General features: G+C 30.7%; 1 protein-coding gene across 1 annotated transcript in view; it reads left to right on the top strand.

Moving 5' to 3' along the window:
- LOC124539895 (T-cell leukemia homeobox protein 2-like) overlaps positions 1-26,255 on the top strand; it is a 40,683-nt gene extending 14,428 nt beyond the window's left edge. Inside the window, exons 2-3 of the mRNA XM_047117255.1 lie at positions 4,018-4,246; positions 25,705-26,255. Coding sequence (XP_046973211.1) covers positions 4,018-4,246; positions 25,705-26,002 — 527 coding nt within the window. The 3' untranslated portion in view covers positions 26,003-26,255. The remainder of the gene's footprint in view (positions 1-4,017; positions 4,247-25,704) is intronic.
- Positions 26,256-26,526: the final 271 nt, after the last annotated feature.

Below are 26,526 nucleotides of genomic sequence, written 5' to 3'. Positions count from 1 at the left end.
ACAGTGGGCTCAAGTGAGCAGGCGTGGACAAATACGACTACTGGAGTGATGGAACGACTACCTCTAATCCCTAGCGACGTCTAAGTCCAATTAGACGTCAAGCATTCGTCTTCCTACGCCTCCCTGCAGGGTGGCAAATAAATATGAGTGAGAATTTCCCGCTTTTAAATTTGAAATATGGAACGCTAGTGCCGCGAAATTTGAGTCGACGCTTTACGATGAATAATTTTTTAAATCGCGCCCGAGATGAGCTTCTGAAAAATTAAACAGATACATTGAAGTGCGTTGTAATTATATTATCTGTGCTTTGTTTTTAGAGTATCCTTATTATCCTTTTTTTTTAAACATTTAGCTAGCATAAAAAGTTTTTATTAAAGTAAAATAAAAAAAAAACACAGTCAAAACAAATTTATTATAAATATGACATTTCGAATTCGTTCAGACTTCAACTTAAAGCAAGGGTGAAAGGGATTCAGCCCAAAGGGATAATATCATAAAGGGTTACCTCGAAACGGTTAAACCCTTCAATGTTAATTTGTTTGTTAATTTTTCTTCACGTTTAACTTAGTGTTATTACATTTAAAGTAACCCTCTTCATATTTTTGTTTTCATTTTCATGTTAATTGGCTTTGAAATATAAAAAAGATGAGGCGTACGAATGAGAAACTGCGTAAAAATTTCCTTTAGGAGCTTAATGAATTTTGAGATAAATTTAAATGATGAAAAATTATTTTATAATACATAGTGTATTATTATTATTTAATCAATTTTTATCCTGTATCCATTTTGATGGATCTAATCATTTTGGCATTATTCATTTTTTTTTAAATTAATAGTTGTGACCACAACATTTACCCATTAACACAATTCAGTACCTACGGAAATTCATGAACACAATAAGATAACGTAGAAAAAAAGATCTGGTTTTATGAAATAATACAGTACATTACTTATTATCAACTTACTTTGCCTTTGAGTATCAACAAATATCTAATATTAATAATAATTGCACAATTTGTACAATATAAAATTAATTACGAACGCAGCCGTAAGAAAAAAATTGTTTTATTTTCATAGAATTGTTTAAAAAAAGAATACTGCATAACGTTCCTTACACAAGTAACGCAAGCCATACCATGTGGGCACGCATGAATCATACCCTAACCAGATTAGACCCACCAAATCTTGTTATACCACCCTCCTCACTGATGCCGTGACGTAGGTATTTGTTACGTATACATTGTATGGTTTTATATAATCTGTGGGATTGTAAACGGTATTATCTATATTTACATTTTAAGGCGCAATTTTTTTTATTAATAACCTATTTTATAGACATAATTACACATTAAAAAGTTAATTAATTGCATATCGTTACAATTTTTTTGACTCATTACTTATTGACTTATTTTTGTACTAGCTGTTGCCCGCGGCTGTGCTTGCATAGAAAATATGAATATATTTACAAATTAACTTAAAATATTACATTAATGTTCCAATTTGTTGACTACACGTTTTACTTTTAAAAAGTAGCTATGTCCTTTTTCAGGCTCAGGACTATTTGTGTACCAAATTTCATTTCAATTGGTCCAGTAGTTTGGCGTGAAAGCGAGACAGACAAACACAGTTACTTTTGCATTTATAATATTAAGTACGGAAGTATGAATTATAAAATGTATTGCCAAAACTCAAAAGTGTACATAATTATTAGGCACTACACTAGACATAGACCTTTTAAAATACGGGAACGATCTTGGATCTCCGCCTTTCACAAAATCCTCATATAGATGTTTGCTGGTATCGTTTCACTTGGAACATAACTCTCGCTGAGTCCATTGGTGTTCTCGTCTGGAACTACGATCATCGGCCCAGAGCTCCCCATTGTTACTTCAGTTTGCTAACTATGCATAGTATCAATTTTTCAACCGACAATCTTCCTTATCCTGCAAAGATAGTACCAGTATAGTTCATGACAATGAACGTTTGGCAACCTTAATGTGGATCACTTGCATAGTTCATGACGTATTTTTGATGATTCGAAATCCTCGTTCGATTTTCAAAAGGATGAAATAAGGTTTAACACCTAACTTATATGATGTAAAAAGTTTATATAGGTATACCTATAATTTAAATGAAAACTATAAATGTTTACTTATGTTTTTGTTTAATCTGTTCCTGAATAAATTAATATAGGCATTCCAATTTTAAACATGAATGGAAGTATTTACTAATATAATATAGTAACATGATACATATAATTATTTAAAAACTTTTAATTCACGGTCTTTTGGTTACAAATGAAGCATGTTTTACTAAAAAAAATACCGAATGTGAAGTACACACAATTGTTATTTGAAACATAATTCGTGGTCACGTAAGGCCGCCATTACACTCGCTCGACCAATTAAAACAAGTCGTTTAACTCCTTTCTGTTTAAAAGATTAAAATGAAATACTGACACGAAATTCGATTACTTGTTTGTAAATTTGTATTTGATGAAATACTTTTATATTATTGTTTATTTTTTATGATCTATAAATTAGATCTTTATCATAACAATATAAAATCTCTATGTGTATTTATGTATTTGACTTTCTATATTCGAAATTAATTAAATCATAAATTATAGCAAAAGTAATGATAGCTTATAAACATATTTATCAAATGGTGCGATATTCTTTTGGCCGTTTAAGCCAGCTGAGTCCGTTAATAAAAAAATAAGTATACAAAAACAAACTGAATCTATTTTTCGATTACTGTAAAATAATTGCAAATAAAAAGCTAATGCCTTTGTTGTTCGACAAAGGTTAAAATTAAATGAATTTTAACGACCGCACTACCAATGAGGTTTGATTGTGGATGATCACATTATAAGGCACCATTGGCATTGAATGCAATACTAGTTAGTATCGACATGATCTCATCACACGGGCCATTTAATGCAAATCGATCTATTACGGAAAACACCGATCATTACCGACCGCCGGACCAATCAGAGCGAGCCGCTTGAACGAATGTAATTTATTGAGTTTCGAATTTTAAAAACGTAATCACCTCCCGCCATCTTGGGAGTAATTTCGAAAAGAGAATTGTAACTGGCAGTTTAAAACGATTGCTAACAATTACGACTTCTTTTTTAAAGAACCTTTTTGGCTATTACGAGATTTCTTGCGGTTTGATCTCCAAGTTAAGTTTCCACGAACGCCTATGTAATTTAACATTTATTAAGGATGAAAAATTTTGATTACAGTGTACGTATTACAATACCAATCTTAGCGATTCATACTTGATGCGGACTTTAATGAGTTTTTTATTTGGCATGGCATTCTGTAATCGTCGAACATTATTCAACTCGATTAAGTCGTGATTTCAATTACAAAGATAAGATTTAAATGTACGAGTAAGACTGAGTAATTTCTGGTATATTTCAGATGCTATTTTCTGATAAATCGCTACACCGGATTTGAATAATATTTATTCTCACTAATTTCCTTGAATGTCAGTCATCGAATTTGCTTGTCGAAATATGAATTGACTATCATTTGTTTTTATGTACAAATGTTATGTAAATAATTGAATAACGTTTATTGAAAAGTTTTTTTTTAGTTGGTTGAGGTTTTTGCAATTTTTTATGTTTATTTATCAAAGTACCTACTTAATAAAAAATGTAATGACAATTTTTTTTCCGGGCAACTTTTGTTTTCTTAATTATCAAATTTATAAACGCCTTATGTTATTTACAAATTACTTAATAATCTTACTTATAACTGAAATTCATTTTGACATTTAGAGATCAAATGCTATATCGGATTTTAGTTAGGAGATAAATATTAAACTATGAAAATCGATTTCGTAATTTGGAATAATTGTCAATTGGCAATCAATTATAAAATGATTACATCTCAATCAAGCTGATTGAATTGAAATCGAATTCTATTTTTGAATATTTTGTATCAACATGAAGTTTTTATATGTTACGGAAAATATCAATAGTAAATATGAACACTTTATTTCCAGCTTCATTCCCAATCACAAGGCGGATCGGACATCCCTACCAAAACCGGACGCCGCCCAAGCGCAAGAAGCCAAGGACTTCGTTCACGAGAATGCAGATAGCAGAACTAGAAAAACGTTTCCATAAGCAAAAGTACTTGGCGTCTGCTGAACGAGCGTCGCTCGCTAAAACATTGAAAATGACAGACGCGCAAGTCAAAACATGGTTTCAGAATAGAAGGACGAAATGGAGGTACGTTCGACTTTTTTTTTGTATTTTTTTTTTTTGAAAAAGCTTATGATTAACTATATACAGCCTTGTCCCTAATTACGAAAGCGTTATTTAAGTAACAAATCCTAGCACATTTTAGTTAAAAAAAAAGAAAAATAAACCCTAACTACCCAGTATGCTTTTGTAACGTAACTGACTAGTAGTGTCCATCGGACTCATTTAATAAATTTAAAAGAAAGTAAATTATTGTAAACTTTAGAAATGTTCTTTAATTGTATCTTACATATTAACGATTTAATTTATTTGCACTTTCTCAGAACACATATTTCAAATAATATTTTTTACGTAACGTTAACGTAAAAATGTGTCCGCAATACACTTGTGTGTGTTTAAGGGTTACTAGTAATATCTTGAAATAAAAGGCAATGGTAGACATATTTTATTTAAACAATAATAGACTTATTTCATCTCTTTAATGAAAAACTTAATAATCTTACATAAACGTTTTTATATAAGGCCGGCAACACAAAGAGAATTCAAATCTTCTTATACTTAAAAGCGGAAATAGTATAACAGTAGATTAAAAACAGTAAACATAGGAAACTCATTTAAAAGGTCACAGAGTAAACATAACAAATCATTTGAAAGATCAGGCTGAACTTAATATTCTTTGGTCCTATATTTGACAAATGCAAAGACGATGTAAAGTTAATTTGACAAATGCAAAAACAAGAAGCTATGTCGTCCCTTGCGACTGTACTCATTTTACTGTTTCCATTGTACTATCTCACTTGCTACTCATATCCACAATGGAAAAAAATACTATATAAAATGTACTTACTTGAAATATATTGTATTTATTTTGTTTTTCAAATATTTCATTTGATTTATGATACTTGTAGTATACCTTATACAATCATTAATAAGATTTAAATAAATCGATATTGAGTGCAAAGTGCTTGCATTCATGAGTTTATTACAATTTGAACAAATTCACATATATTTATTTGATATTCAAAGTAATAATCAAATGTCAATCATTTATTTTTTTATAAGTAGATCAATTTGAAGTAAGCGGCCATCACCGCCAATAACCATTTGCTAGTATGAAAACTATATATACTTGGTGGTAGGGCTTTGCGCAAGCCCGCCTGGGTAGGTACCACCCACTCATCAGATATTCTACCGCCAAACAACGGTACTCAGTATTGTTGTTTTCCAGGTTATAGGCACAAGGGACATAACATCTTAGTTCCCAAGGTTGGTGGCGCATTGACCATATAAGGAATAGTTAATATTGCTTACAGCGTCATTGTCTATGGGTGATGGTGACAACGTACCATCAGGTGGCCCATATGCTCATCCGCCAACTTATTCCATAAATAAATAAATAAATATATATATATCATTCATCAGCAACAAGTATAACATCAATTTCTTAGATATCTATGTATAATTAAGTCATAAGCATAAAACAAGTGATGCACTCGTATATAAAAATAAAAGAATATACGTATTGTGTAATGGAAACAATTCTTATTCAATTTCGTTAAGAGGAAAACAATTGAAACGCGATATCATGACCGTGGAGATTTTACTTATTGAGAGTGAGCAGATATGGAAATAACGAATATACCGCAATGGAAACATAAAAGTTCGTTGATAGGACATTTACTGTATATAAGCAAATAACATGTAGCTTGTAGCACATTGTAGCTTCACTTAATTCTAAAATGACGTTTCAAAAGTGCTTGTAGAAGCCTACTTGAATAAAGTTTATTTTGATTTGATTTGATTACAACACATAAAAATAATATCTATCGTGAAATTGTATTAGTTCTATTTATAAAAAAATGTCATAGTAGGCAATGTATTACTGACAAAAAAATGTATTACTATACATTTAATAAAATTGGAGTAAGAATTTGTATCTGTTTTTAATAATAACGATTTCTATATTTAAAACGCTATAATTTTTATTACAAATACATGCATGCTGTGGCACGTACCACGTACATGAATAACATTGTGATTTTAAATTAAAATAATTATAGTTATTTCAATATATATCGTGTTTATAAGAAGTTGTTTATATATATCGGTGGTTGTATATAGCTATCATCATCAAATCTCCCAGTCAAATGTCAGCGCGAACGGGGCGTGGGCGTAATTAGTTTATGTACAAGCGTGTATAAGCGTGTATGTCAACATGTAACTGACTAGCTATAATAAGATGTACTCAACTTCGTCGTACATAACTCTTATATTACCAAATGAATCATAATCAAATCTTCTTTACTGTTCACCAACAATATTAGCCTGTAATCTTCCCACAACTGGGCTCCTTCTCTGAGAAGGTTTGGAACATGTTCCACCTAGCTGTTCCAATGTGGGTTTGTAGAATGCACATGTGGTAGAATTTGTATGAATTTAAACACATGCAGGTTTACTCGCGATGTTTTCCTTCACCGCCAAGCACGAGTAAAGACAAATCACAAACACTGTTCACCAATAAACGCATAACCACGTTTAAGAAAGATGCACAAGAGGCGACCTTATCGCTAAAAAAGCGATCTCTTCCAAGCAACCTTAAATAGAGGAAAGAAACAGATATAGAAAGAAGTAGGGGTGTACATTGCAGATGTAAACATAATATATATACATAAATACATTACGATAAAATAATAATATTTATAACAAAATAATGTACAGTAATAATAATATTAAAAACTCGATTGATAGAAATTCTTCATCAATTTGTTATATACTAAATAAGAGGCTTCCAGTCTTTTAATATTTCAGGACATACACATTCCTAAATCGTTACAAAAGTATAATAATATCATCAGCTGGCAATATTAAAATCTCTGTTTAATTTAGTAATCGTAATTAATAATAGAGACTGTATGTTATTAATAATTAATTGAAAAAATAAACGAAATAAAAAAGAAATCATCGTCCGTGCGAAGAGAGATAGCTACCTAATACAGTAATAATATTCGAATAACCAAATATACAAAATTCCGAATCACAGTGAGACAATGCTGGTTTGGTTTGAATCGTGGTGGCGTTCTGATAATCGTCTAATGGACAAGCGGTGTTTGTGTACGGAGCTGATAAGAGCCCGATAACACGGCGCCATGCCACCGTCGAGAAAAAAACTCATGTGCTATACCCCACGATAGGAACTTTCGTTTTATTGTTGCCCGCCGCAGGGAAGGGTTATGATATAGAAAACTTTGATTATTTTTAAATTGAAAATATAATGATTTTTGTTATGCAATTTTTTATACATAGATGCAGTTTTGCGTTAGCGACCATATAGATACTATTATTGTTGTACTGTTCGAAGTAATTTCTTATAAATTCCCAAATAGTATTGTGTTTAATACCAGACAATTATTAATGTTATCACTTTGTCAGATCGTTATTTGAACTTATTTTTAAAAATCTTATTCTTTAACAAAACTGTTTTATAAAAGAAAGCTTAGTTGATTTTATTATAAAGTCGTAGTGTGATAATTATCTCTAAGTTTTTTCTAGCCACCAAAGAATGCAAGAAATTAATTATAGTATAATAAGTAACTACTTTAATATACTTATAGTATTCTCATAATAATTATTACATCTATATAACACATAATCTAGCTATCTGTACGTCATAAACGCAAAAACTGTGGAACATATTTTTTTACGTATATACCGTTAGGCAGATTGATTCAAAAGAAAAATAAAGGAGAGGGGATAGATAATCCATTAATGTAAGAATTGTATCGCAAAACTGAAAACTTATCTAGAATGAAAAAAAAAAACAAAAGAGATTTTATATCAAAATCAAACCTTTATTAAATATCTAGAAGTAATTAATTGCACTTGCTTATTGATGGTCAAAAATGTACGCACAGGTTCAGAATTTAAAACCTCGGACCTGAGAAGAACCGGCGAAACAAACTCAGCGGGTTTTTATATTTTTATTTGATTATCATATACAATAACAAATGATTATATTTTTGTCAATTGAAACAGCCTGGAGGTGATATACCAATAATGTGATGGGATTTTAAAGGTTTTATACATAATTTTTCTATGCGTAGAAAGCTGGGTCGAATTGCTAGTTATATTACTACGTAACCGGTGACCGGTGGTTCTGACTGATGGACATTTAAGCTTACTGCATTGCTAGTGTCCTTGCTTTAACTTATACGATATGTAGCTTTACTCTATTAACATAGTATAGTTCAAATAGAATTTACATCGATATGATAGATATTTCTTGAGATTAATATACAAATATATAAGATATGTGAGTACTTCTTTTATTATATATGTTGACGGATGAGTATATGGGCGACCTGATGGTAAGTGGTTATTGCCACCCATAGAAAATGGCGCTGTAAGACATATTAACCACTGCTTCCATCGCCAATGCGCAACCAATCCAGGGAACTGAGATGTTATGGCTTGAGCTTGTACTTTCACTGGCTCACACATCATTTAAACCACGCAACAATATTGAGTACTGTATAATGAGTGGGTGGTATCTAACCAGGCGGGCTTGCATAAAGCCCTACCATCATATAATGTACCAAATATAGTAACAATATATAATGTCTCACTGCTGAACTGAGGCATTTTCTCCCTTTAAGTTGAAAATTTGAATCGAACCAAATTAATCTTCAATGTATTGTATGTGACAGAATTTCATTGAAATAATATACATGCAGGTTTCCTCACGATGTTTTCCCGTACCGAGCACCGGATGGATTATATACACTAATTATGCACATGAAAATTAAGAATTGCTTGCGCGCGAACACCGCTCAAGTACTGTCTAATTTTTACACGGCATAATCGAAACACAATTTTTTCCTTTTTATATTACTTGAATACAAAGTTTTGCATTCATAATATTATTAAGATAACGATTTTTATAATATTTCGCACCAAATAAAGTGCTGCTATCTCTTTCTAGATACCGAATAAAAGCGATGTCGGGTCTCGAGATGTGTTACTCACTATAAAAATATCTATTATATTCGGTCGGTTTATCAGACGTCTCTTCGTATTAAGCAGCGGTGTTAATGGTTGCTTATCTGCTGTTGTTTTGTTGTTATTTATTAAGTACCTGTTGTTTTGTTGTGTCGTTAATGTTGAGTGGAATATTTTTTTCTTTGGACATTAACTGTCAAAAATGGAATGTTGTCTTACATTTTTTTCAATGAAATTATTGTAATATATAAAAATAAACATTTTTGTATAATTTGGAAATATTTTCTGGCTGTATAGTTATTAAAACCGTTAATACTCTTAAATTTAGATTAACGGTAGTATATGATTTGTTGTTTATAAATAAAACAAGAAAATAACTTGTTTTATTTGCACGTAATAAAGAAACTACAGATAAATGATACTTTTAATACTTATTTGTTTGATTATTACCAATAAATTAAAAAAATGTTAAGAACAAATTGCTTCATTCAATACAGGAGACCTCAAGTCTATATAAATATATTATTATATATATAAAACAATTATATTATATTATTATGTGATAACACATGTTTTTGTAATATTCGAATTAGTTTAAGCAAATGTTTATTTAATCGGACTTTTTAATGTTTAAACAATATTTTATTTAGACATCATTTTGTTTTAAAGTAAGCGATAACTGTACACAAATAAATAGAACAATATAACAATGAAATCTTAATTCGAATATCCAAATAATCGAAACCTGTAGTTTTTTTAACTCGATTCGAGGTCCAACAAGAGGGAAGCTGAAATCGATTAATCAATATCGATATGACAGCTACCTGTTTTAAAGTGAAGTGTTTTATAACTCGAGACAATATTCGATCATTGTCTTATTTAGACATTATTTATTCTTAACGTCATCGTATATAGATTAGCAGAACGCAAATGAAATGCTATTTAATCTATGACAAACGAGTTTATTTTATCTGTGGTGCATTGATTATTGAAGTTTGGAATTTGTATTCGTGATGTGGTTGACTTGAAATCTTTAGTTGATTTAAGGAATATTTTCAATAAGTTTTAGCTTTTATTTCTGACAAATACAGTTACTTCTTAATTTTTCTTAATTTGACAGGACTCCCAATGGACGCTATCAAAGGAATTTAAATGTATAAATAAAAAATAAAAATAGTCACAAGGTATATAAAATTTTTCTTGAATTGTCTGGGAGCATATAGAAGAAGCATACCCAAATAATTTTTAATATTTTGTGACTGAGCCCGACAGTTAATTTTATATATTTAGTATTTCAAAACGCATTTATTCATATTTATAAGTATTAATATTTCATTATATTTAACAAATAATTAAGTACTTTATTATACATCAATATATATTTTATAAGAGCTGAGATGGCCCAGTGGTTAGAACGCGTGCATCTTAACCGATGATTGCGGGTTCAAACCCAGGCAAGCACCACTTTATATATGTGCTTAATTGTGTTTATAATTCATCTCGTGCTCGCCGGTGAAGGAAAACATCGTGAGGAAACCTGCATGTGTCTAATTTCATCGAAATTCTGTCACATGTGCATTCCACCAACCCGCATTGGAACAGCGTGATGGAATATGTTCCAATCTCTCTCCTTAATGGAGGCCTTATCTCAGCAGTGGGAAATTAACAGGCTGTTACTTTACTTTACTTTACTTTATATATTTTATGTCATGATGTTTTGAAAATTTGATCAAAGTGAAGATTATACATTTAAATTGGAATTGAAAGCAAACGTCTAAATAAATAAAATCTTGGCGGCTCTTTAGCGTAAAATTATATTTCAAATATAACATAAATAAAATACAATTCAAAGCTAACTTGTAACTGGAAAGCCTTTTTGAATACATTTTTTCTCAATAAAACTCATTGTTCATTCATTTTTATTAATGTGGTATCGATAAAGAAACGTACAGATTTACATGGATTTCATCTCAGAAGTAAAGAAGATTTATGACATCTCTAATATACAGATAAAGAACCGGTTCAGAAGTATTACTTACTTGAATCCGTAATAATTTTGATAATGCGAGTACGGTCGGTTAGAATATCTTTAGATTTTAAAATAAGAATCGCTTTATTTATTGAGATTTTTATTTCTTAATCACATAAAAATCAACGTTCTCACAGAAAATTAGATTTGATGATATTCACAATTATGAGCTATCAATTACGCTTTATAACAAAAATAATAAGCACACAATTATAGGCTAAAACCATATTAATTATTATGTTATCTGTGGCAGTGCGGTATTATAAAAAAAGAATACATTTAAAATAAGAACAGCGAATAAATAAACATTTCAATATTAGTTTCATACAGGATTAGTAGTACAGAGTCAAGCTATAGGTATACATCATAACCTTATCCTCAATTTTATATCAAACCAGTAAAAACAATTGATATTAGTATTCGGTTTTTGACATTACGTATTTAGTAGTCCGCCATTTTAAAAGGGTCGACGATAGTATATAGAAGCAAAAAGTAAAATCCTTGTTGCGCAAACGTTTGCCCATATTTATACCTAACGCATCGAACCGGCGGTAACACGACGATGTTGGGGCTTTAATATTACATGAGGAACACAACTCGGCAGTTTGGACGATCAATTATTAAACAGCGGAAAAGAATGCACGTTTTAACATTGTACCCATTTTTATTGCAGACACTTGAGGTTATTTTATGTGTGCACGTGATACTAGGGTTAGTTGTTTGTATGAGTTTTAATGTAATATGTATCTAGTATTTGAAATAGGTAATTTGAATAAACGTGAGTTAACAATGAGTTATAATGTAATGTCTAGTATTTGACGTAGGTGCTTTATACAAACGTGCGTCAACAAGAGCTTTTGTCGTGTTATTGTTAAGCAATGATGTCTTATTAAAAACTGAATATATATATACAGATAATCTGACAGAAAACTCAGTATTTACCCCCATACGTATAATAATTGCATACAATTGAATTTAAGTACGTAACGTATAAATAAGTATCAAGCAAAACTAACTACAAGCTTATTTATTATCTGTATAATATTATAATATAAGTTATGAATATCATGAAGTATATTTCTCGGTTTCTAAATATGCACAATAATCTTCGGTTTTTTTTAAACAATCCTGTGTTCCTATAGAGAACCCTATTTAGGTATTTAAGCTCTAAGCTTATATACATCATAATATATTACACGAACGAATTTTCAATCTGTAAATGTCTATTTATTTTTGCAAATCTACTTCCAAATGTTTTTTTTAATTTATAACTAATACAACTGGATTTATATCTTATAAGAATTTTCACTCTGTTTCGTAAATATATGTATTTTTTTAGAATAATAGATAATAAAAAGTCATACTGACGTACTTATTATGATAGTAATTCTTGTATTGGGTACCCGTGACTTACTATGGGCGATGGTGTGTTATACTTTTATATTGCATGGTTTAAAGCAAAGTAAAGGATATTGTGTAACATGGATTCTTCTAGATGGTCTAGTAAATTGTTTAAAATCTACTACTAAATCGAAAATTAATACCACAAAAAACGTTTACAGAATTTTCTCTTTTAAAAACTTCCAATATTAAATGTTTCTTAATAATTATTTAAATCAAGATATTACAAAAGAAAACAAATATAATTCAATCTTAGAAACGAAGGTATAACGTTACTAATTGTAATTGGTCGGCAGATCCTTCTCGTTTTTATATTAGAACACACACGATCAATTTTCACATCTTAAAGTCAATCCATATAACACGGAAACACTAACAAATCGAATTGCCAGGAACCACCATCTAACACGTAATGTAAGGAGGGTCTTTATTTATTTACTCACTATCCCTGCTTCATTTCTTCTTGTAATTCTTTGCCTTTGTAAGTGAATATTAAACTCGAATTAGGGGTCATACGATTAAACCAAAACAACCTCTATTAACAATGCAACATGGTCCAATTTCCCATCACGAATATATTGTAACTTATTTCGGGCAATACTGGTTAGATATTCAAGTAAACATACGTCGTATTTCGTTTATAATAAGATGCAATTTCGTTTGTTGTTAAATGAGAGTAAAGACGTTTTGTAAGTATGTTCTTTCAGATGTCTTTTGGATAATTGTTACTTGTAGGCTGTCTCCTTCTGAATTACGAAACAAATCCTTTTAGTGATTGACGTTGATGCTGGGAGGGATGTAAGTTGCGTTCACGTTAATTTTTATTGCACGTCGTTTGTATCGTTCGTGTGAAGGTAACACATGAGGGTCGTAATTGTATATTATCTGCTTGTATGTACAAACTGTAATAAACACACTCGGACATAATTGGTCTAATTAAAAAATAACATTAAAGTCATTTGAAACGAATGGGATTATCACGCGCTCAAACAAATGTTAAGCGGCCAAATATGATGTTAGTTTTGTATAATCTGTCCTGCTTTAAGAAAGATGGCGATTGGTTGAACGGTAAATATATTGATGTACAGCGTCATCTAGCGGCGAGTTTTAACAACGTAGATTTTCTTAAAAATGGAAATACATGTGTAGATTTTCATGGTTTAATAGTGATAGTAAAAGGCTATTAACTTCAAACAGATTTGCTAATATTTTTATACCCTGACCTGAGAAGAATCGGCGAAAGAAACTCAGTTGGTTTTATATGTAGATATATGTACGTATACCCAATTATGTTATAGTAAACAGATGTGTTATTAACGCGCAAAAAGTGAAGACTAGAAAACGTCCTAATTGAGACGTTTGCCTTTAGTTGTTTTACGTAGTAATACGTTATAATATATCATAATTACGTAGTAATACGTTTTGCGTAATTAAAATATCTAGTTATCCCTTTTACTTATTGCTTTTATCAAGCTGTCCTTTTTACTTTTAACGGAATGTAAAAATAAACGGTCCCCGGCGCAGCACTATTTTTTCTGTTGTTTAGAATGGATATAACATATCTGTTTATTAGAATATCATTGCGTATACCTGTATCCTGTATACATATTAGGGCGCTCTAGGTGCCCTAGATACCGACGAGTGCCACATCTTCATGTATTTTTCCATTGAGAAAAAAAAATGGTATGCAACAAACATAAACCTTTACATTTATATAAACAGTATCATTGAATGTATAAGGTTAATTTTCACCGTGAATTTTAGACCCATAGAAGAACGTCCAAGTTCGTCCGTAATAATAAATTCATGTTCACGATTCATCTAATATGTATGAACTTTTTACGATAGCAGTCAGTTTTAAAACGTTTCTCTGATTCATTTTTACTGTTTATTAGATTCTACTTTTAAAAAATACATCCACCAATTCGCATTCTTTTTAAAATATATTCCAGTAATAATAATTGACTTCAAAAAGGTTTTATTAATAGAAACAGAATAAACGTATAAAAAATAATAAATGTATGAAATGAGATTCACACACACGTAAACACACAGACACAAGCAAATGGCTTTACATTTGCTTGCGAGTGTGTGTGTGCATACGTAGGATTAGTTAAAACTGTTATATAAAGGCATAGATGTTATGTTTTACGATGTATATAAAAGCAAGCTAATCTAGAAAAATCTGGCTAAAATCTACATACCTACAGATACTTAAACGATTGTCTAATACTTAGTATATTACAATTTTATTTCAATCACGTTAAATTGATATTGCGTTTAAAACCAGGCAAACTTGTCAGGTTTGCACAGGGAAGCGATAAGTACTCTTATCCTAAAAACATAATAAATTATTTCTCTTAAATGATTATGAAAAATACCAGGAAAATCAGTCGGCTGTAATGAAATAAAAAAAAAAAAAACAATTAGATAAAACGGTCGAGGAGGAGCGAAGTAATTAATAAAGCAGTTCTTAATTAGCTAACATAATTTTGTTTGAATTAACTGTACCGCACCGTCGAAATAAAACGATCCTTGTTATAGATTAACTAGAAATGGTATTTAGAGAAAACCTACTAATTTTGTAAAGCATTTTTATCTTACAAATATAAAAATAAGTATAACTATAATCATCAAATCAAGAATAACAATTACTTACTAAGAAGCTCTTAAAATTACACTGACATGCCATGAGTATGAAATATTCTATTCATAATCTAGCGAACCGCCCTGGCTTCGCCTGGGTGTAATATTGACACTAAATATACTACCTACTACAGAATTTGTTTATTTACGACATCACATTAAAAACTTCTTAAATTATCAGTGTTTCTTTCATATATTGTCCATGTATTGTATATAAAAACCTTCCTCGCGAATCACTCTACCAATTAAAAAAAGCCGCATCAAAATCCGTTGCGTAATTTTAAAGATCTAAGCATACATAGGGACAGACAGCAGTAAGTGACTTTGTTTCATGCTATGTAATGATTAAAGTTCGTAAAAAAATGTCATCTATTGATGTGTAAATTTATTAATAATCATATTGTCTAATTGATAACCGTTCTAGAAACCTCGAAAAATCCTTGACATGTAATAAAATAATCAGACAGAAATTACTAATTGCTCGCCGGCTCGGGGCGCGTTTGGCTTATTTAAACGAAGTTTCATTCCGCCTCTTATCTAATTACGGGGATGCGGAAACAGAGTGGGGATGAAATATCGATAAAGTTTACGTTTTTGGTCATAATTAATATTTTGGGAACAACAAACTTTTGCAACATTAACCAATTGTATTTATATTACTCGTATATCATACGGATTTGCACGAGTAAACTTGAGCAAAATAAGTATAAAAGAGCAGACTTGTTTAGCGCAAAATATCGTTAAGTAGTTAACGCTTCAGTAGGGACATAGCAAGGTAAGTATTGAAATATAGGAAACTAGTGACCCGGCTTCATACGAGTGCAATTAATTAATTAATAAAGAAAATGATATCATATAAATGTAATTTATTCCATATGGCACTATGGAATAAGGTTCTTTCTGTCAGTGAACTGTAGGTGCTTCTTTGTAATATTCGTTTAGAAGAGTACCAACATACATATTTTTGGGCAAAAAATAACTACGAAAATCATATATTATAATGACTTAAGATAATATAAATTTTTTTTTTTTGAAATAACAATCAAAAAAATTGAAATGAAACGCAATTTTCGAATAATATGATAATATAAATAAGAGCCTAATTCAAGTTACAAAAAAACGATAATTCAAAGAAAAAAATATAATGCCTCAATTAATATCATTATTTAAAGTTAAAGCAGAAACTTAAATAAAAATACATCATATCATCATATCATATATACAATGAAAAAAATAACCATATGGTTATTTCTGTCGCTCGTTCAATATATAAACATGTGTCAAAAATGTAAAATATTATACTCAACGAAGCCAGCCCATCCCTACTCCATTAACCGCTGTAATAAAGTTCCTTCGATAATAGGCTTAGCTCAATAATTCATTACACAAACGCCGCCCATTTTAATTAGCCACGTCTCAACTTGTTAAAGCGACTCCCTCCATCCGACGCCTGAAAATATATACTGTAACTGTACTGTATACTTCGAAATTGTCTAGGTTATTAGTTTATATTATCCCTACTAGCAACCCGCTTCGGCTTCGCAAGGATACAACGATATGACGTCACAGTGGTTTTTTTTTAAAATTATTATTGTTTCTTTACTAAATTGTCCATGTGCTATATAAAAAAACCATCTTCTCGAATCACTCTATCCATTAAAACCGCATCAAAATCCGTTGCGTAGTTTTAAAGATTTAAACACATATAGGGATACAAAGACAGATAAAGCACTTTGTTCTATATTATGTAATGATTGTATAGTATTTTCGAAATCGTCTATGACACTTACCGAGCATAATTATACATTTTGTTTCATAATTTTTTATTATTCTGGGAATTATGATATTAAACTTCGAGATAAACAAAAACGTCTGACCTGCATTGAAGAAGTTTGAATAAACTTCAAGACCTCAACCAGTATAGGAATATTTTCTTAATATTTAATAATAAACGTGTGTGGTTAATACGGCAAGTATATTTTTTTATTTTATTGTAATAAAACTAGCAAACAATGTTCAGAGTATTGATATCGCTGGTTTAAATGAGTGAGCCAGTGTGACTACAGGTTGGTAGCGTACTCGCGATGTAAAGTGTGGATCAATTTCATGACCTGACCACATAATATCTGTTGACCCATCTGCCTGTCAGTCTACAAATGTTATAAATCAAAACTGTATTAAGTTAAGCTACCGCCGGTTTGGAGTGTAGATTATACCGAAAAGAACCAGAAAAAGAAAAAACAGAAATTTCTTTGCAACATTCATTTTTGTTTTATAATGTATGTCAAATAGACTATGTAACTAAAATAATAAAAAAAAAACTACGTACAAACTGATAAAAGAGTAGGTATATATATATTTGTTTAACAGATTTACAAGTTGTAAATAATTTTACTTATCAAATTCTTGCTTACTGGGTTGGTACTACTTGATGAATAAAATACTACTATTTAATGAATAAAATATAGGTTTATGAAAAAATATAAATACGTATAACAATTAATTAAGTCCACAGTTTATTCATTTATATATGTTTAATATAAATGAACATAAATGAAATGTTAAATTAATAAAAATAGAATCACAAACATTTTTTATAAAACTAAAAATTTTATCGTCATTAATTAAAACATTTGAGATATTTAAAAACAAAATTTAATAAATTGACATTATAATCACGGTCCCGTTTTTGCTTTTAATTGAAGCTTTAAAATTTAATTACGTAAATCGCGAATAATTTTTGATATTTTGTTAAGATACATTTTAAATATACGTTTAATGATCATTAAAATTGAACACCTTAATCTGACTCCAAGAAGTCAACCGACAGAGGCCTTATAACTCCGATTACGATAAAAGGGTTCCGATTTAATTGAGTCTCTTTAGGTCAAAACGTGCGATATCTTTGCAAGCCTAAAAGCTTTATTTATAATACATACTCCAGCAACCAAACAACTATCAACCTTAAACAGTTTTAAATAAAACACCTTTTACTTTGCATCGTGTTATGAATATGAAATTAGAAACAAAATTTTCATTTTATTTTCAACTCTATTACATTGTAAATAAGGTCGTGAAATAAGTGTATGTAATCATGCAAATGAATTGCGGGGACCACTCAGTAAGACGTACTATCTTAATTAGTAAGATACAAGGTATTATATGTATGGACCTTTTCAAATTACTAATGTAGGCGCTTAACAAAGATAAGGATATCTCTCGATATGACTTAGAACGTATTACTAGTTCGCTAGTGTAATCATTAAATGTACCAAACATTCAATACAATGAGAAATTTAAATTCAAAAAATATGAGACAACATCACATACATTACTCTGATCCCAATGTAAGTAGCTAAAGCACTTGTGTTATGGGAAATCAGAAGTAACGAACGTACCACAAACACCCAGGCCCAAGACAACATAGAAAACTTATGGTAATCTACATCGACTCGGCCGGGAATCGAACCCGGGAACTCGGAGTGGCGTACCCATGAAAACCGGTGTACACACCACTCGACCACGGAGGTCGTCATTACAATAGAAATGAAAATAACTCAATTTTCAATCATTTTATAAAAATACATTAGAAAAGTTAACGTTAATTCTATCGAGAACCGTCACAAAAATCAGTAGTTACACATTATCAGTAATTATTTTTCATCGCTATAATTAAACACAATTATATAATTATTTATTCTGCATGGAAATCAACGAAAGCTTAACCATTAACATCTATATAATCTCTTATTGAGTAACACGCCTTATTTATACATGTTATTAAGATGAGATTTAAATTTATTAATTATTAAAAGTTTTATTCTTTACATGTTTATACAAACTACTTTTAGTCTCTACTAAAAGAAATAAATAATAAAGAAATAGCAGACAAAAACTAGAGTAAACCTTTTTCTCTCTCTTTCTATTATAATCGGTTTTTGTGTTTATATGAAGTTCTTTTGCGTGGCTTACAGTAGAGTGAAATGGCAGACATAATCAAGTAAGGTCAAATTGTTAAAATTCCAGGCGACCTATCTATCCCTTTCTCTTTCTTTCTTTCTATCATATACGGTTTATTTTTACTCTATGACTTAATATGAAGTTATTGGTGCCATAGAGTGAAATGGCAAATATCGTCAAGAAGTAGAAACGCGTAAAACTCCAGGCAATCTTTCTCTCCCTTTCTCTTTCTATTAAATAAGTTTTACTTTTATTCTATGTGTTTATAAATATATTCTATGTGTTTGTAAAAACTCAACTGTAAGCAGCGTAAAAGATCTTCATATGAAGATTGATTCTCTTCATATAAGATCTTACAGTTGAGTGAAATAGAAGATATGTTCTCGTAAAGAATAAGCGTTAAAACTCCAGACGATCTTTCCCTCCCTTTCTCTTTCTATCATATACAGTTTATTTTCACTCTATTAGTTTATATGAAGTTTTGTTTGATTTGAATTTGCGTGGCTTACAGTAGAATGAAATGGCAGATATCGTCAAGTAGTGAAAAAGCATTAAAACTCGAGGCGATTAGTTTCCCTTTCTTTCTCTCTTTGTATTATAATATATAATTTAAGTTTTACTCTAAGAGTTTATATGAATATCTTTTACGTGGCTTATAATAGATTGAAGTAGCAGATATCGTCAAGTAGTGAAAACGCGTTGAAACTTCAGGCAATCTTTCTCTCCTTTTCTCTCTTATTCTCTGTCTCTTTCTAATATATACGGTTTAATATACCAACATTTAAAATTCTTATTTCGTCATTATACGAGATTTTTAATAGCAATGTAATTTTTTTCAAACGTTTTTAATTTATTGCATTATATGAGTAATGTTATACGTAATATACAATAGCGAAAGCATCTTCGTTCCAATCGGCTATCCCACGAAGCGTCTCTTTTTTATTGTTTTAATTCACACGGAATTTGAAATAACAATTTTATTTATTGTTATTTTGTTAATTTATTACATTGTCTGTTATTTAACATACATATTTCAACTAAAGCGACTTTTTTTCGACCGGGTCTTCTACGACGTCTCTTAGTTTTGTTACTACAAAGTGGATATGGAAACATAATAATTGTGTTGTAGTATATTAAAAAAAGTAAAAAAAGTAAGGTAACCGTCTGTAAATTTCCCACTGCTGGGATAAGGCCTCCTCTTCCGGTTTGGAACATATTCCACCATGCTGTTCCAATGCGGGTTAGTAGAACGCACATGTAGCAGAATTTCGATGAAATTAGACACTTGCTGGTTTCCTCACGATGTTTTCCTTCACCGCCGAGCACGAGATGAATTATAAACACAAACTAAGCACATATATATAGTGGTGCTTGCCTGGGTTTGAACCCGCAGTCATCGGTTAAGATTCACGCGTTCTAACCAATGGGCCATCTCAGCTCATCGGCCATCTCAGCTCATCACAGTATATTGTGGAACCAAATTAAATTTTTACGTTAAGTACTACTACTAGTTACTACATTATTAATATTCAGATAATAGTAGGTTGAGTTCAAACTGCAATTTGTGCTTTAATATTTTAAGCAAGGACTCGCTTAGACTAAAGTATATTCACCCCTTTTAAGAAAAGGCCACAAGATAAGTCACTCTTTAAATATCAAAGATAATACGTTTTAAAGAAGCGACAACGGGTACACGATCAATCAAAATTTTTTAAATTATTTTATTAACATTTATTACAAATTAAACTTTTATTTCAAACACATATATTTTTGTATACAAATTGTTTTGTATAAACGTGTATATAAATATACAACTTACAACTCAATTTAATTTCAACTAAGTACATAACATTTCATACTTTAAAATATTTTCCCACTGTTTGTAAGTTTAGATCTTTTAAACTTCTAGAGTGATTCAAGAGGATAATATGTATTACATATGTTTATTATAGTGAAGACAATATATTTATATGTAGCCTTAATATTATCAGATGTGTTAAGTATTCTATGTTCTATCATTTATTTATATTAGTATATTAATAGGGTAAAGTATTGTTTGTTTGTAGGTAACAATATCCGGAACCAATTATACAATTCTAAGAATGTTTTTACTGATAGAAACCTACATTAATCCTGAGAAAACCAGGGAATAACGCTAGTAATAATTACAAATCTGATAACTATTGTAGCGTTTTTTCCTTGTATCGAAAAACTGACCAACTATATATAATTCATGGTAACGATCAATATAACACGGGTAAAACGAGTAACTGAGTTTCTTGCCGGTTCTACTCGGTAGAATCTACTTTCCGAACCGGTGGTAGCTTCACTTAATTGTTAAATGACGATTCAAAAGTGCTTGTAAAAGGCTACTTGAATAAAAAATATTTTGATTTAAAAAATTTTGACGGAAAACCTAGTGATACAACGCGTCATCAAAGCAAGGTCTCTTCCAGCTAAAACAATTTATATCATTTAGGACAACAGACAAATTACTGTCGAGCGATTAGTTGCCCAACCGATCCATGTTTGGGCTGCAATTTAGGTTTTGCGGTGTCGACTATTACAGCCATTCAAGGCTGTGTTAGTATTACTTCATTAAAACTCATTAAAACGAGATCTTTATTTGGAAGAACATAAAATTATAAAGTAGGCGAATTTGATTACTTTTATCCAAACGTACTTTACTTATGATTATAATATACAAGCAAACCCATCAGCTGAAGTTGTTCCCATTGATTATTTCCCTAAATCTTTCACATATGATATTTTTAACATATATTTTTTTTTATTTATTGCTGAAAAATATCGTCACTATTCATTTCGATGTAAAAAAGGCTATATATATATAATTTATAACATATTAATACTCTACGATGCATCTATAATTCAATACCTTTGAATTTTTAATCTATGCAATATAGATCCCGGCTCGCAATAAAAACTCCTTCGAATTAATAATTCAGACAGTGTCTTTGTTGAAAACGACCACAAGTTTACAGTTAATACTGGAGGCGTTGTCTTGGGACCGAAATGTTACAACTATAAATATATTGGTATTACCATTTGCAGTTTGCATGTACATTCGAGGTAAGAAAGGGTTAGTCACCTTAAGATCTATTTTCGTGTGTTCACTATGAGCGATAATCTGCTTTACCGATCGAGAATGACTTATTGCGTCGCAACGATTTGATGTTTAGATTCAAAAGGTACTAAGAGCTTAAAACTTGATAAAGGAATATTTTGATAATTTGAAAACTGACGAATGTTTTCTTACTCTGACTGTATCATTAACAATTGATTGAAATTCATTATTGCGGAGTGCTGTTTGATAATGATAGTAGGTATAAATGTATGCAAAATATATAATTTGGACGCCATAGAATGGTATGCAAGTTTAATGTCTTAGGTGTGTAAGATTAATCTTACATAATTATAGTATGCCGATTTTTGTCCCAGTGACAGGGAGGGGGGGGGGGTCAATAGTTGTACATAAAACGTTTATTCTCTCATTTTGAAGAACTCTAGCGTTATGTGCAGAAAATGAAAGACGATCCTTGATTGCAAATGATTAAAATGTTACAGATTCATAAAATAATAATTTAGAGAGTGGAAAAAATTACTAAAATTACTGGCCGGTAACACAAAAATAATTTATTTGACATTAAAAAAATAATTAAAAAAGGTTTCATTCAGTTCACAGTGAAATTAAATGTAAAAACAACATTTCATAGATTTCGAAATAGACTTACTTACTTACTTAAAAAACTAAAAAAGTAACTCTCTCTTTAAAACACTGAATGAAAATTTAATATGCTATGATATACGCTACTTATTATGTCCAAAGCCAACCGTGACAATTAGAGTGAAATCATAAGCGAAAACTAGTTTAATATGCGTTAAAAGCTACATGACGTCATCTTAAATATTATAGCAGAGTGGTAATTGCAAAACACTCGATACCAGTGTGAACAATGATCACAATTGAAAGCCAATGATATCTTAAAATGACAGCGATTGGATTGATCTATATTACATAGCAATAGACTCGAGATGGCCCAGTGGTTAGAACACGTGCTTAACCTTAACTTAACCGACGATTGCGGGTTCAAACCCAGGCAAGGACCACTATATATGTGATTAATTTGTGTTTATAATTCATCTCGTGCTCGGCGACGAAGGAAAACATCGTGAGGAAACCTGCATGTGTCTAATTTCATAAAAATTCTGCCACATGTGCATTCCACCAACCCGCATTGGAACAGCGTGGTGGAATATGTTCCAAGCCCTCTTCTTAATGGGAGAGGAGACCATTAGCCCAGCAGTGGGAAATTTATAGGCATTTACTTACTTTACATAGCAATATATATAGGTACATACGAATTACTTTCATAGTCGAGTTTCTAATGTTGTCACTGACTACTGATTGAAACAAGTAATAGGTACATTCCGACTTTTGATTCGATCCTAGTTAAGTGATTTTTATTCTTATTATAATTCTATTTGTAACGTTTAAAATATCATGACATTATAGGTAATACATATAAGAACTCTTTTGTTTTTTGTTGCCACCATATGCGCCAACCTTGGGAACTAAGATATTAAGCCTATAGTTATACAAGCTAACCCTTAAAATCGGAATATAACAATACCAAATATTGTTGCTTGGTGTCAGAATGTCCGGTAAGTTTGTAACACCTACCCAGGCTTGCTCAAAGTCCTACCGTTATATTTTTATAACATATTATTATACTAAATATTTAGCTAGAATTAACGTTAAAATGAAACCATAACCATTTGCTTTCAAATTTCCTCTCAGCACTTAGTAATAACATATTTAAAGTACAGATTTTCAGACATGTTTAAATGAAAACCGCGTCAGCTATCACTAGTCTGTCTTTAGCCGACTAATTGACGCTAATCGGATTGAGTAGCACCGCTTCTAAAACTCATGTATTATGTATTACCGAGTACAGCTTTAAAGGCTCTCAAAGTTTAATCGCTTGCATTTAGTATACTAAATTAATTAAGTTAAGTGTGCGCCTAATATTCATAATGTTAGTTTTTGTCGACACATGTAGGCATGTAGAAATACATTTTCTAGTATCATGAGATTCTGTTTCGAGTGTAAATTAACGTTTTTTTTTAATTAAAAAAAATCTTTAAAATTAATTAATTCTATAATTTTAAATTTTACTAAAAATAAGGCACATTATTCAATATGAGACTAAATTAATGATACAAGTAATAGTGGAGGTGGAAGTTTTTGAATTCCAGGCTTCATACAAATTTAATTTTACTTTATTAATATAAGCTGTGTTATTAAAATGATGCTGGTACTTTAAAGAGTTACTACGGAGTTTCTTTCCGGTTGTTCTCTTTCTACTTTCTAAATCGGTAGCTTTACATTATATTCAATACCGTAATATCGTCATTGAGAAGTTTTTTTACGCTTGGTGGAAGAGTTTTGTGCGCAAATTAATGTTATATAAGTACATTTTAAGCATATTCCATACATATGTTATATATTTTCAATGTATCGTAAGTAATATTATAATATTAAGACTATACATCTTCTAGGGAATCAATTCATTCGTTAATATAATTATTTAAATTAAATGAATATAAATTAGATATGAGACAACATCACAAACATTACTCTGATCCCAATGTAAGTTGAAAGCATTTGTGTTATGGAAAATCAGATGTAACAACGGTACCACAAACACCCAGACCCAAGACAACATAGAAAACTAATGATAATCTACATTGACTCGGCCGGGAATCGAACCGCGGACCTCGGAGTGGCGTACCCATGAAAACCGGTATACACACCACTCGACCAAGGAGGTCGTCAAAATTATATTTTATTTATTATCACGTAAATTATTTTTACAGTTTTAGTATAACATTACGTACAACTTAAAGTAATCGTTTGTTTATGAATCACTGCTGGGTAAAAGCCTCCTCTTAATAAAACAAAACTTATAAAAGGCTCATATTTGGTATTTTCATTAAATATCTATGTACATTATTAAAAAATACCGACATGCTAATGAACTTAATTACGTCCAATTACATACTTGTGTCTATGTTTTCGCAATGAGGTGTCATTAGTCGCCATTGGTTTGTTCACTAATGGCCGATTCAATTATTCACGATGATTGGTCAAAATGAATTATTCAAGTAATTATATACGTTCTACAAATGTATGTCAATTTCATTCGTGTTTTTGACACGTTCGAATATTGATTCCGTTGTTCTATTAATATGTGTGATTATTATTAAATTATTTACATTCTATACATATAAAGAGCTACAGAGTTTGTGTGTTTGAACGCGCCGATCTCGAAATTACCTATATTAGTAAATGTAATTAAATTAGATGGTAAAATATTCTCCTATTAAGAACAAGCTTTTGATGTATTTCAACAACTCAAATTAATTGTTTCAGACGACAAACCGCTGAAGAACGAGAGGCCGAACGTCAAGCTGCAAACCGGTTAATGTTGTCACTTCAAGCGGAAGCGCTGAGCAAAGGCTACATACCAGAACCACCTCCCGGAGCTCCTCAGCTGTCAGCGCTTCATTATCAAACATCAGCTAATGCAGCACAGCAGCAGCAATCCAACACCGCTTTAAGCGCTTTACAAAATCTTCAACCTTGGGCAGGGAACCAGGGATCGTTTATGAACGCACCGGGCTCAGCTCCACCGCCCCATCCTCCGCCTGTGGCTTCTCCTATTTGTTGAGTTTTTAGTATAAGTAAACCTAAGTAAATTAAAATAATACTTAAGCTAAGTATCTACTACTCTTAGTGAAGCATTTTCAGTGCTTATTTTTGTAAACGTTCAAGATTAAGGGCTTGTGTTGCATCTTTAATCATTTACAAACCGTCTGGTCTAGAAAAATGCACATAGTATAGAATTATTGCAATTAAAATTCAGTATATCTAAATATTGAATTTTAGATGACAATTATTTTTAATCTGTGGTATAAAACTCAATTTATAAAGAGCTATTTATGTAAGTTATTGAAACAAGAAAATTTTACTTAATAATAAGTAAAATATCGTAAACATTTTGTGCAGTCGCTCCGATATCGCGGCTATCAAAAAATTTATGTTCATTCCAGACATATAAAACGAAAACACTTATCAAAGTAAAGTTTTAAAACAAACATTAAACATTAAGATTTATTACTTTACTTCAAAAAGTATAATAAATTAAAAAAATAATACACAACATTAAAATTAATTATTTTCAAATATGAAGAT

The sequence above is a fragment of the Vanessa cardui genome, chromosome 23 (assembly GCF_905220365.1).
Source record: "Vanessa cardui chromosome 23, ilVanCard2.1, whole genome shotgun sequence".
NCBI lineage: Eukaryota > Metazoa > Arthropoda > Insecta > Lepidoptera > Nymphalidae > Vanessa > Vanessa cardui.
This window is presented reverse-complemented; position numbering and strand designations above follow the sequence as displayed.